Below are 13,153 nucleotides of genomic sequence, written 5' to 3' on the forward strand. Positions count from 1 at the left end.
ATATCTCAAAACAGGAGCTAATATGGCAAGAAATTGTCTGGAGGTACACAAGCCCCACTCCAGTACTCTTGCCTGGAAAATCCCATGGACGGAGGAGCCTGGTGGGCTGCAGTCCATGGGGTCACTAAGAGTCGGACACGACTGAGCGACTTCCCTTTCACTTTTCACTCTCATGCATTGGAGAAGGAAATGGCAACCCACTCCAGTGATCTTGCCTGGAGAATCCCAGGGACGGGGGAGCCTGGTGGGCTTCCATCTATGGGGTTGCACAGAGTCGGACACAACTGAAGCGACTTAGCAGCAGTAGCAGCAACACAACAAGCACGAGTATAATCACTCCCCAGTGGGCCACAGGGAAGAAAGAATTTCTTAACTTTTGGGGAAACAGCTTTGAAGTTACAGTCACTAGATTGTAATGTCCTGTTTTCAAGTTGTCTTAAGGAAAATCCTTCCCCTACACCCTCCTCCTCCACACTCTTAGGCTTCCATCACGGCTTCTTGAGAAAACCCGGTGGTGGTCTGCCTTTGCACCCCCAGCCCCAAGAGCAGGAGGAGAGGAGCACGAACCTTCATGGCCTTTCGCAGCTCCTGCACATCGTACAGCACCGTGGGTGTCATCATCCCCAGGATCACCTGCTCGAAGTTGCCACTCAGTTCCGACTTCAAGTCGTCCATCAGGTCCTGGGACACAAGCAAGTGCTCCGCTTAACTGCTCCAGTAACAGAAACCAGCCGCCCTCGGTGAGGTCCAGGGATGGCTGAGGGCTCCAAGACCCTCTCAGGGGGCTCACACCCTCGAAACCATCCTCATAGGAACACTAAGACGTTGGGATCTGACATTACACTCTCATCCCCTCACAGCTGTCCGGTGGAGCTTTCCAAAGCCTGCTCAACGCGTCTACAGATCCACAGTTATGTGAAAAGGCTATGAAAATACTCCTCCCCTTCCCAACTACCTATCTGTCTGTACAAGACCAGGTTTTCTTCCTACTGTAACCAACACCAGGTATCGCAACAAGGTGAATGCAGAAACACATATGAGAATCCATATGTCTGTCCACATATGCAGACACCAGCAGAGACATTACTTTGTCAACAAAGGTCCATCTAGTCAAGGCTATGGTCTTTCCAGTGGTCATGTATGGATGTGAGAGTTGGACTGTGAAGAAAGCGGAGCAACAAAGAATTGATACTTTTGGACTGTGGTGTTGGAGAAGACTCGAGAGTCCCTTGGACTGCAAGGAGATCCAACCAGTCCATCCTAAAGAAGATCAGTCCTGGGTGTTCCTTGGAAGGAATGATGCTGAAGCTGAAACTCCAATATTTTGGCCACTTCATGCGAAGGGTTGACTCATTGGAAAAGACCCTGATGCTGGGAGGGATTGGAGGCAGGAGGAGAAGGGGACAATAGAGGATGAGATGGCTGGATGGCATCACCGACTCGGTGGACATGAGTTTGAGTGAACTCCGGGAGTTGGTGATGGACAGGGAGGCCTGGCGTGCTGCGATTCATGGGGTCGCAAAGAGTTGGACACGACTGAGTGACTGAACTGAACTGAACTGAAAGACATTTGAAAATGTAAAACAACGCCAATCATCTTACTACAGTTTTTTTTGTTTTGAAATATAAAGCTATTTTTCCTGAAATTGTTATTTTTGCTAGCATGCAATGAGTTTTTATTGTTTTTCAAAATAAATTAACAAATGCTTGTCTTTAAATATCCTCAGTGTTAATTTCAAATATGGTCAATATTAATGAATGTAACCAGCAAAAACAAAAATGTCTTCAATAATTTAAGAAGCAAAGGGGTCCCGAGATCAGTGTGTTTGCTCACTTATGAACACACCCTGAATATATTTCCAAGTCAGTATTTACCTACAATATTTTTAACAGCTGCAGAAATTTCTATATGTAGATGTAATACAATTTCTTTAATCAATACCCTGTTTCTATTTTTCTACTATTCTTCTAAATAGGCATTTAGTTGCATCCTTGTAATCATTCATGATTAATTCTTAAGGCTCAATTGTTAAAAAGAAATGTAATAATTACTTGGACAAAGGACCAAATTCTAAACACATTTAGTCACATTTCCTCCTACATGTCAGGGAGTTTAAGAACCTGTTTAAGATCAACTAACTAGTAAGGAGGTGATTTGCTTTCAAGTTCAGATCGCAGATTCTCAAACTTGAGTCCACAAACACTATATTTTAATCTATTGTAGCTATTTTTATGTTAATCCACATGTATCAAACAGATGAATGAACAAATAAATTAGCATTCAGTCAATCTGTTAAGGTTGCTCACCTTAACTAACTGCTGTCAGATCAGCTTAGTTCTAAAGCTGAATAAATCAACCCCAAATACGTGGCTACACTTTAGCTCACGCACCACATGCATGTTCACTAAATTTCTTTGGGGATGGAGAAGACTTTAAAATGCCCAGAAGATAGTCCAAGCAACCTGATGGGTAGGATCTTGTTCTCCGCTGGTGCCCAGCCAAGGTTGGCATGTAGATAGCCCCCAGAAGAGCTGAACCAGGCCTGTCCTGCCCAGCAGCTTAATACCTGTCTTTGGAAAGCAGCCTCATCTGACTAGCTTTTATAAATAATCCAGGAACAGAAATACTTATCATGTAGTTAACTCCACTCTGAGACCTGGAGGCACTCACTGATAAGGATTGCTCAATAAAAAGATTCTCTAATCACACAGATTGGCTTTCAGTGATATAAGACCAGGTGAATGACTCTGGTAAGTGAGCTGTTGGAAACGAAACTGAGACAGGGTTCCCCAGGGGTGTGGGATTCAAAGCAGAAGGGGAAACATGGTGAGTGAACCACCTCTGAATGCACAAGCCAGTAAAATACACACATATATATACACACACACACAGAACCCCATTTTATAACTGGAGGCGGTGACCCTCAATTGAGGATCATTCAAAGGAATGAATATATGCCACAAATGGGTTTACGTAGAAGAGTCAGAATAGACCCTAAATCTATGACAGCCTATTTAGAACAAACTGGATTTAATATTTTAATCGGTTTGGAAGATCTTCGTTCACAAGTGGCCAAAGGAAGCCACCAGATTGAGAGGAGGAACATGGGAAGCAGAGCCCTGCCTGGTGCTTCAGAGCGGGGTAGGGGCAGTGAGTCCATTCCACAACTAAGTCCCTGCAAGAAGTTGTGTGGGAAGAAACTAAACTTAGCCTTGAGCTTTGTGAATCAAGAGCTCTGTGAAATCACTTCTGGCTATGGACAGTGGAGGAACTCTAGGACATGTTGAAGGGGTTCGTTTATTTTCAAGAATATCTTTAAACAAGGCAAAAGATCCATCTTTTAAAAACAGATGGCTGGGCTTCCCTGGTGGCTTGGTGGTATAGAATCTGCCTGCCAGTGCAGGAGACACGGTTTCTATCCCTGGTCCAGGAAGATCCCACACACTGAGCAGCAACTAAGTCCATGTGCCACAACTACTGAGCCTGTGATTTAGAGCCCCAGAACCATAGCTTCTGAAGCCTGGGTGTTTTGGAGCCTGTGCTCCAAAACAGGAAAAGCCACTGCAGTGAGAAGCACAGCTAGAGAGAAGCCCTCCTCGCTGCAACTGGAGAAACGCACACCCAGCAATGATGATCCAGCACAGCCAAAAGTGAAAATATAGAATTATTTCAAAAAAACCCAAAACAAAGGGCCACTACTTCAGGAACCAAGTAGGAAGGGGTCCCTGCTTTCCTGCTGCCTGACAGATCCCTTGTCAAGGCGGACAGCACAGGCCTACCCTGCCGATGGTGGTCTTGTAGGCTGTCCGGATTTCCTGGCGCTGGGCCGTGCTGCGATAGGCCAGGACGTTGATGATGGCATCTTCATCTGTGCCTGGTGGAGAGGAGACAGGGAGCGAGTGCGGTTTGAGCGAGGAATGAGAAAGTGGGTTCCTCTGTGGACACTGGCATAACCCTAACACACACAGAGAGCTTTCTAAGAAAAGAAGTTCTTATTCGGAATGTTTGTCTGTTTTGAAGGGAAACAGACTCTAGATTTAGTTATATGATGTTGTTGTTTAGTTGCAAAGTCAGGTCCACCTCTTTCATGACCTTATGGACTGTAGCCCGCCAGGCTACTCTGTCCATGGAATTTTCAAGGCAAGAATACCGGAGTGGGTTGCCATTTCCTCCTCCAGGGGATCTTTCTGACCCAGGGATCAATCTCTTGTCTCTTGCATCTCCTGCACTGGCAGGTGGATTCTTAACCACTGAGGCAGCAGGGAAGCCCCACTAGTGATTTTCCACTACACAAAAGGGTTAAGGTCTCTGAGCATTAGTTTCCTCATCTATAAATGTGCATGATCACCGCACTTTCCTACCAGGGCTGCTGCAAGTGTTAAATAAAACAAATCAGTGCATTACTTAGCACAATGCCTAGTGCTTGCTAAATAGTCAGTACGTGTTGACCAGGATCACGCGTTTCCCTTTCTTTGGAATTTTTCTCTGAGTCTTTGGATCACCCATATTCATCATCCATGTTCTTACCTTTCGCTCCTCACTTCTATCTCTTTATTATCTCCTCTGAGTTTTGAAACAGTTCAAATTCATTTTCAAAATTCACCATTTGGCACTTCATAGGGTTTGAATTGGCGGCTGATAGTATCTACTCCTTTTTAAGATCGGTAATTGTGTTTTTCTCTTCCAAGCTCTCTTTCCTGATCTCTGATTAGAAAACTTTTTAACTTTATTAAAAGTTTTCACTTTAGTGATTCTTATGGTAGACTACTTCTTATCTTTTGGAAATGTTCACAATAAATAAAAATAGAATTTTGTGCTCTTATTTCCTGAAAAAAAAAAAAAAAGAAGTCATTTGAACTTTTTGTTCTTGCAAATGTCACAGTGTGTGTGTATGTGCTCAGTTGGTCAGTCATGTCCAGCTCTTTGCGGCCCCATGGACTGTAGCCTGTCAGGCTCCTCTGTCCATGGAATTTTCCAGGCAAGAATACTGGAGTGGATTGCCATTTCCTCCTCCAAGAAACCTTCCTGACGAGGGATCAAACCCTCGTCTCCTGCATCTCCTGCATTGACAGGCAAATTCTTTACCACTGGGCCACCTGGGAAGCCCTGTGCAAATGTTATAGAAACCAACTCATTTTCCTTTTTTTTTTTTACACATATATACATTTCAAAAATTATTCTTTTCCATTATGGTTTATCACAGGACATTCAATATAGCTCTCTGTGTTATACATTAGGGCCTTTTTGTTTATCCATTCTAAATTGCAATACTTTTTTGCATCTACCAACCCCAAACTCCCAATCCATCTCTCCCTGCCTCCTTCTTGGCAACCACAAGTCTGTTCTCTATGTCTTCAAGTATGTTTTGTAGATAGGTTCATTTGTGCCATATTTTAGATTCCATATATAACTGATATGTTACTTGTCTTTCTTTCTGTCTTAGTTAATTTCCAGTTGCATCCATGTTGCTGCAAATGGCATTATTTTGTTCATTTTGTGGCTGAGCAATATTCCATCGTATATATGTACCACATCTTCTTTATTGATGAGAAACTTTTATAACCGCCCATGAATTCCCATGATGCATTATTCTACCAAACTTTTTCACTATGAATTCAAATTTAAAATGTCATAAACTTTGTCTGTTTTTTTGCAGCAGCTTTTACAGAGAGACTGTATTCTGATCCTTCAAATTGGCCCCTCATCTTGGTCACACCTGGATGTTCATATATGTTGGGTGAGTGTTCAATATTTTTTATTGTTTATACTATATGGGGAGTTGTGATGAGTTACAGAGGAGAGTCTATTTAAATATTTCAGGGAGAAATGAAAAATACATACATTCTTTGCAAAATTACAGATCTACAAAAATATGAGGTGTAGAGAGGAAGCTATAGCATTTTAAGTTTACATACCTTAGGAATCTACTCTCTGTTCTTTTTTTTTTTTTAAGAGGATAATAGATACAACCTCAGATATGCAGATGATACCACCCTTATGGCAGAAAGTGAAGAAGAACTTAAGAGCCTCTTGATGAAAGTGAAAGAGGAGAATGAAAAAGTTGGTTTAAAACTCAACATTCAGAAAACTAAGATCATGGCATCTGGTCCCATCACTTCATGGCAAATGAGCAAACAGTGGAAACAGTGACAGACTTTATTTTTTGGGGTTCTAAAATCACTGCAGATGGTGATTGTAGCCATGAAATTAAAAGACGCTTATTCCTTGGAAGAAAAGTTATGATCAACCTAGGCAGCATACTAAAAAGCTGAGACATTACTTTGCTGACAAAGTCCATCTAGTCAAAGCTATGGTTTTTCCAGTAGTCATGTATGGATGTGAGAGTTGGACTATAAAGAAACCTGAGCACTGAAGAATTGATGCTTTTGAACTATGGTGTTGGAGAAGACTCTTGAGAGTCTGCAAGGAGAGCAAACCAGTCAATCCTAAAGGAAATCAGTCCTGAATATTCATTGGAAGGACTGATGCTGAAGCTGAAACTCCAATACTTTGGGCCACCTGATACAAAGAACTGATTCATTGGAAAAGACCCTGATGCTGGAAAGATTGAAGGCGAGAGGAGAAGGGGACAACAGAGGATGAGATGGTTGGATGGCATCACTGACTTGATGGACATGAGTTTGAGTAAGCTCCGGGAGTTGGTGATGGACAGGGAAGCCTGGTGTGCTGCAGTCCATGGGGTTGCAAAGAGTCAGTCATGACTGAGCAACTGAACTGAACTGAACTGAATAGATACAACCATCCTTTTTCCAGAACTCTCTTTCAGCTGAGGGGAGAAAGTTCATCACCCTTTTGCTTTTTTACTCCATTTCTGTGAAAGGCATCACCCTTCTTCTGGTCTGTTAGACGTGAATCCTCAAAATAGCTTTGATTATTTAAACTGCTCTCTTCCTTCACATTCAGAGTTCTTGAATATGCAAAATCTAGCTCTAAAATCCTTTTTGCATTTGTCCCCTCTTTTTAATTCCTACCACAACCACTCCAGTTCAGGATTTCTTCTTAGATAACTATAAAGTTTACCACTAGTAGTCTTACCTCCTAATTGGTCTTTCCAGAGTCCTGCCAGATTCATTTTCCTAAAAGGACAAACTCTCACAGTGTCTTTCCTCTGCTTAGGATACATGATGGCTCCCTACCATCTGTTGGATTTAGTACCAGCACTGGAGTCTGGCCTTTGAGACCCTCAATAGCACCCCATTCACTATTGTAAATATCCACAAAACCCAGGTCTCCCGCATTGCAGGCAGAGGCTTTAACCTCTGAGCCACCAGGGCAGACCCCACATAAAAGGATATAGGCAGCCAAATCCAGAGACTTTGCTCTTGAATTCCTATACTTGATCCGACTATACTGTACTCTGTTCTCCTAACCTTCTTACCATACCAACCTATGGGTTATTGTCTCCCTAGCCCCCTCCGTCTAGCATCCTGATTCTGGCATTTGTTGTTTCCTGGACTATGCCTCTGGGTCAGCCTCCATGTCAGCAGTACCCTAGAACCCCTCTATGGCTCCTGCCTTCCCAGAAGTCTCCTAATCAGCCAACACCTACTTTGCCAGTACACTCCTGCCGCAAACCGTGTATTTATCTCAACTCCCTGAGGCCTCAGCTAAAATGCAAAACAGGGAGATGCTCACTTTCATCCCATGCTTTGCTCATGCAGCTCCATTCACCTGAAGCACATTCTCTCTTATCTGTTTATCAAATAAACTCATCTCCCAAGGCCCATCTCAATTTCCATATCCTCCAAGAAGTTTTGCCTGATGCCCCTAAATGAAATGTGATCTCTCTGACTCCTAATGGGATCTTGTGCCCCTCCATCCCTATCATATTACTAACTGATCGTATTTCCATGAATGCCTTTGCCGCCTAGCATCCCTGGATGATTGGACCACAGGATTAGGTTTATGGTCCTTGTCTCCTCTGACTGTCTTTCTCGCATTGGCCCACACAGCAGGCACTGAAAACGGTTGGTGGTATCAAATGCCTCCTGACTCTGAGAATTCCAAATGCCATGTGGTCTATGCTCCAAATTACAGTGCTCTTGCTATCCACCGAAGAATTAGGATACACCTGAAAAATGAGTAGGCCAAGTACTTTTTCCATTTTATTTGTGAAAAAGGGAAATAGAAGATAGATACAAGGCAACGTCCTTTTCAGAGGTAGGCAGCAGGATAGTACAGCAGCTTAAGCTCCAGTTTCAGAGTCAGAATGCCTGGACTTGCCTAGAATCCTGACTTCAACAAACACATTCTGCCCCAGAGACCTTGGGCAAGTTAGCGGATCTCACTAAACCTCAACTTTCTCATTAGTAAAACAAGCTGCTGTCAGAATTAAAACATAGCCTATACAACACATTGTGCCTGACACATAGTAGACCTTAATAATGGTTATTGTTGCTGCTAGTAATATTGGGGCTGAGCAAGATGAATTCTTTGTGGATAGAAAAACTGGGAAATAATGCCTCATGGTCAAATGTCTTTATCCAAATTTTAAGGAGATTTTAAATACGAGGTATGAAACAGAGAGCACCTCTCTGGACAAATGTCCACTCAGGCAAGTCTGGAGGGAGGGTCTAGGTCAGTGGAACCTGCAGTGCCGGGCATGGCTATGTCCATCCGGAGGGAGGCCTTGGCCCTGGGGAGCTCCCAGAGGTTGGTGCACTGGAAGACAAGCCCTTCTGGTCACATACACATAATCTTGTCACATAAAGTCCTACACACTGCCCGGGGGTACTGTCCCAGACACACCTGTCACAGGAGCAAAGAACAGGGGCCTGACTCAAGGGAAAGAATGTGGACGTAGAGTTGGCAGGCCCCAGCTTAAGAAGGGCTCTTTGAGCGTGACTCGAGGTTCAGCTCCACTTACTCTGTACCTTATTACATAACTTCTCTGAGTCTCAGTTTCCCATCTGTAAAATGGGGCAAGAATAACAACTGCACCAGCTGCTCTCATTGTATCTTGGGATTATTGTATCTACCCATTCACATAATATTTGTCAAAATGCTTTGTTAACCTTCTGGCACAACATGCATGCCTGGGTCAACTAGAAGACAAATACATTTCTCAAATTTGATAGATTTATAATGCTGGAATGAAATTAATTGGGGAAGTCCAGAATGAGTTCATCACATTTAAAAGTCTATAGTAAAAGCCCTCCATTCCAGCTTGCCTTGAAAAGTCACCTTGTCCCCACTGTGTTTTCTTAGAGTGAGACATACATTTGTTTGTGGACACAACACCCTCTGGGTGACTCTAGGATGTGGGACACACAGGGCATGTTCACCGCCAGTGGGACACTTACCAAGTCCTTTCATGGCCTTCCTCAGGGTCTGGGCATCTTCAGCAGCGTTGAAGCCTGAACTGGCTTTGACAGTGCCTCCCTTGGCTGCCTGAGTGCACAAAGAAAGACAGAAAGATGTGACCAAGAGGCGCCTTCCTACCAGCATGGTGGCATCTTGTGCAACAAATGTTTGCTGAGCCCCCACCAGGGGCCAGACACTCGTCCAGCGGCGGGGACACAGCAGTGACTGGGAGAGATGAGGCTCTTGTTCCCTTGCGGCTGATGTTCAAGTTCAGCCAGAGGTAGACAGTAAAGAAGCCAATAAATTAATACTCCACCAGGCAGCCCGAGGTGAAAAGGGCGACAGCACAGAGAGAGGTCGTGAGGGGCTGCCCTGAGGAGTGGCATTCAGGCTGAGGTCTGAGTGACAGGAAGCAGCTGACTATGCAAAGATCCGGGGGAAAGTGTTGCAGGCAGAGGTAACAGCTGAGGCAATGGCCCTGAGGCTGGAGCTGGCTTCTGAGGGAGGAGTGGAACAGAGGCCAGTGGGACTCGAGTTGGAGGGCAAGCTGGGGAGGGGTAAGATAAGTGACACCATTACCTTTGAAGTAATCCTGTCTCCCCAGAAAGTGGGAAATCAAACCTGAATCCAATCAAGCCTCTTGGGTCAAACACCAATTTATGATAAAGAAGAGAAGGAGGAAAATGTTAGCCCACACAACAGGGCTGTCATCGGCACAATCCAGACTATGAGCAACACTACTTGATGAATGCTCTAGGTTCTTTAACAAACTGCAAGAAGAATTAGAAGAGAGAGAAGTGGAGGGGAAATATAGCTTGAAAGAGATTAAAAATGCACTTCAATAATCATAATGGGTAAACCTTATTGGAATCCTGAATCAAATAGTAAAAAAAAAAAAATGACATTTATGAGGTAATTGGACAATTTTTTTAAAGTAAGCTGAATGCTTTTATATTATTTGCCTACTTGAATTTGTTCCTCTTTCATAATGGCATTTAGGGTACCACATTTAGGCCACTTTGCTCCTTTTCCAAGAAAGGGAGGGAAATAGATACCACCTTACATAAAAGTGGGGCGATGAATGTAGAGGGGCAGTTGGCTCCAGAGGCTTGCATTCCAGCACTACAACCACACGGAACACAGCACGCTGCTGCTGTTGTTCCGTGGCTCAGTCGTGTCCGACTCTTTGTGACACCATGGACCGTAGCCCATCAGGCTCTTCTGTCCGTGGGATTTCCCAGGCAAGAACACTGGGGTGGGTTGCCATCTCCTTCTCCAGGGAATTTCCCTGACTCAGGGATTAAACCCATGTCTCCTGCACCGGCAGGAGGATTCTTTACCACTGAGCCACCTGGAAATCCCTGAACATGGACTTGATATTTGATGCCATTAAACAAGTAAAGCTAGTAAAGCAATGCTCAAAATTCTCCAAGCCAGGCTTCAGCAATACGTGAACTGTGAACTTCCAGATGTTCAACCTGGTTTTAGAAAAGGCGGAAGAACCAGAGACCAAATTGCCAACATCCACTGGATACGGAAAAAGGAAGAGAGTTCCAGAAAAACATCTATTTCTGCTTTATTGACTATACCAAAGCCTTTGACTGTGTGGATCACAACAAACTGTGGAAAATTCTGAAAGAGATGGGAATACCAGACCACCTGACCTGTCTCTTGAGAAACCTATATGCAGGTCAGGAAGCAACAGTTAGAACTGGACATGGAACAGCAGACTGGTTCCAAATAGGAAAAGGAGTATGTCAAGGCTGTATAATGTCACCTTGCTTATTTAACTTCTATGCAGAGTACATCATGAGAAACGCTGAACTGGAAGAAGCACAAGCTGGAATCAAGATTGCCGGGAGAAATATCAATAACCTCAGATATGCAGATGACACCACCCTTAAGGCAGAAAGTGAAGAGGAACTAAAGAGCCTCTTGATGAAAGTGAAAGAGGAGAGTGAAAAAGTTGGCTTAAAGCTCAACATTCAGAAAACGAAGATCATGGCATCTGGTCCCATCACTTCATGGGAAATAGATGGGGAAACAGTGGAAACAGCATCAGACTTAGTTTTGGGGGCTCCAAAATCACTGCAGATGGTGACTGCAGCCATGAAATTAAAAGACGCTTACTCCCTGGAAGGAAAGTTATGACCAACCTAGATAGTATATTCAAAAGCAGAGACATTACTTTGCCGACTAAGGTCCGTCTAGTCAAGGCTATGGTTTTTCCAGTGGTCATGAATAGATGTGAGAGTTGGACTGTGAAGAAAGCTGAGCGCCGAAGAATTGATGCTTTTGAACTGTGGTGTTGGAGAAGACTCTTGAGAGTCCCTTGGACTGCAAGGAGATCCAGCCGGTCCATTCTAAAGGAGATCGGTCCTGTATTCTTTGGATGCTAAAGCTGAAACTCCAGTACTTTGGCCACCTCATGAGAAGAGTTGATTCACTGGAAAGACTCTGATGCTGGGAGGGATTGGGGGCAGGAGGAGAAGGGGATGACAGAGGATGAGATGGCTGGATGGCATCACTGACTCGATGGACGTGGGTTTGGGTGAACTCCGGGAGTTGGTGATGGACAGGGAGGCCTGGCGTGCTGCAATTCATGGGGTTGCAAAGAGTCGGACATGACAGAACGACTGAACTGAACTGAACTGAAGCAATTAATGTTAACATTTTTAGGTGTGATAATGTCTTTGTGCTTATATTTTATTTTTTTAGGAGTCGAATCTTACACACATTGAAAGAGTTTACAGATGAGAGGATAAGATGATTGGAATTTGCTTCAAAATTACAGGTTGGGGGAAGTGGAGACACAGAAGAAACAGGTTGACCATGAATGAACTATATTATTAATATATATGAGTTATGATTATATAATAATTTTTGACCATGAGTTAATAATAATTATAGGTATAAAGGGGTTCTTTTTATTATTCAATCTGCTTTTATATGTGTTTACACTTTTCCATAATAAAATAAGAGACATGACGAGGGCCGAATGAGAGTCTTCACAAGCTGGTGAGAAGTGAAAGGTGTTAGTGGCCCAGTTGTGTCTAACTCTTTGTGACCCCATGGACGGTAGCCCACGAGGTTCCTCTGTCCATGGGATTTTCCAGACAAGAATACTGGAGTGGGTTGCTGTTTCCTTCTCCAGGGGATCTTCCTGACCCAGGGATTAAACCCGGGTGTCCTGCACTGCAGGCAGACTCTTTACCATGTGAGCTTCCAGGGGAGCACAAAAGTCGGTGAGGATTTTCTATTTTATTCTAACTGTGTTATGAGCCACCGGCAGGTCTTCAGCAAAGGGATGGAGGAGATGATCTGATTTACACATTTAAAAGATCACTTGGGCTACTGTATGGAGATACAGAGACCAGTTGAGAATCTGGGCCAAGATCCAGGGATATGATGGTAAACGGTGAAATAGCAAAAATGGACACAGACAGACTCAGCACATGTTTTGGAGGAAAGAAGGCAGAACCTGCTGATGGACTGATGTGGGAGGTGAGGAAAGAAAAGAAGCAAGTGAAACTCTAAATCATTTCCTTAAGCAGCCAAGTAAAGAGTGGTATCATTTACGCAGATGGGGAAAGCTGGAGACTACCAGATTTGAGATGGCAGTGAGGAGAGGGATTTAGAAATTCTACTTTCAGAATGTTAAGTTTGGGATGTTCGTTAAACATCCAAATGGAGTCTAGAATGGTTGGTTGTACAACATACATCTAGAGAGCAAGTCTCCAGTAATACATTTAGGACATATCAGCGTTTGGATGGTAGCAGACAAAATGACCTGGGGAGAAACTGAAGAACAGGGGTCCTAGGACAAGC

General features: G+C 43.7%; 1 protein-coding gene across 2 annotated transcripts in view; it reads right to left on the reverse strand.

Annotated features, from left to right (window-relative positions):
• The window catches only part of ANXA4 (annexin A4), a 76,919-nt gene that overhangs the window by 24,453 nt on the left and 39,313 nt on the right, over positions 1 to 13,153 (reverse strand). For both annotated transcript variants that reach the window (XM_068983513.1, XM_068983522.1), the window contains 3 exons: positions 9,325 to 9,412; positions 3,781 to 3,875; positions 568 to 681 (listed from right to left, as the gene is read on the reverse strand). In XM_068983513.1, the coding sequence (XP_068839614.1) occupies positions 568 to 681; positions 3,781 to 3,875; positions 9,325 to 9,412 (297 nt within the window). The remainder of the gene's footprint in view (positions 1 to 567; positions 682 to 3,780; positions 3,876 to 9,324; positions 9,413 to 13,153) is intronic.

This window comes from Capricornis sumatraensis, chromosome 1 (assembly GCF_032405125.1).
Source record: "Capricornis sumatraensis isolate serow.1 chromosome 1, serow.2, whole genome shotgun sequence".
In the NCBI taxonomy this organism is placed as follows: Eukaryota; Metazoa; Chordata; class Mammalia; order Artiodactyla; family Bovidae; genus Capricornis; species Capricornis sumatraensis.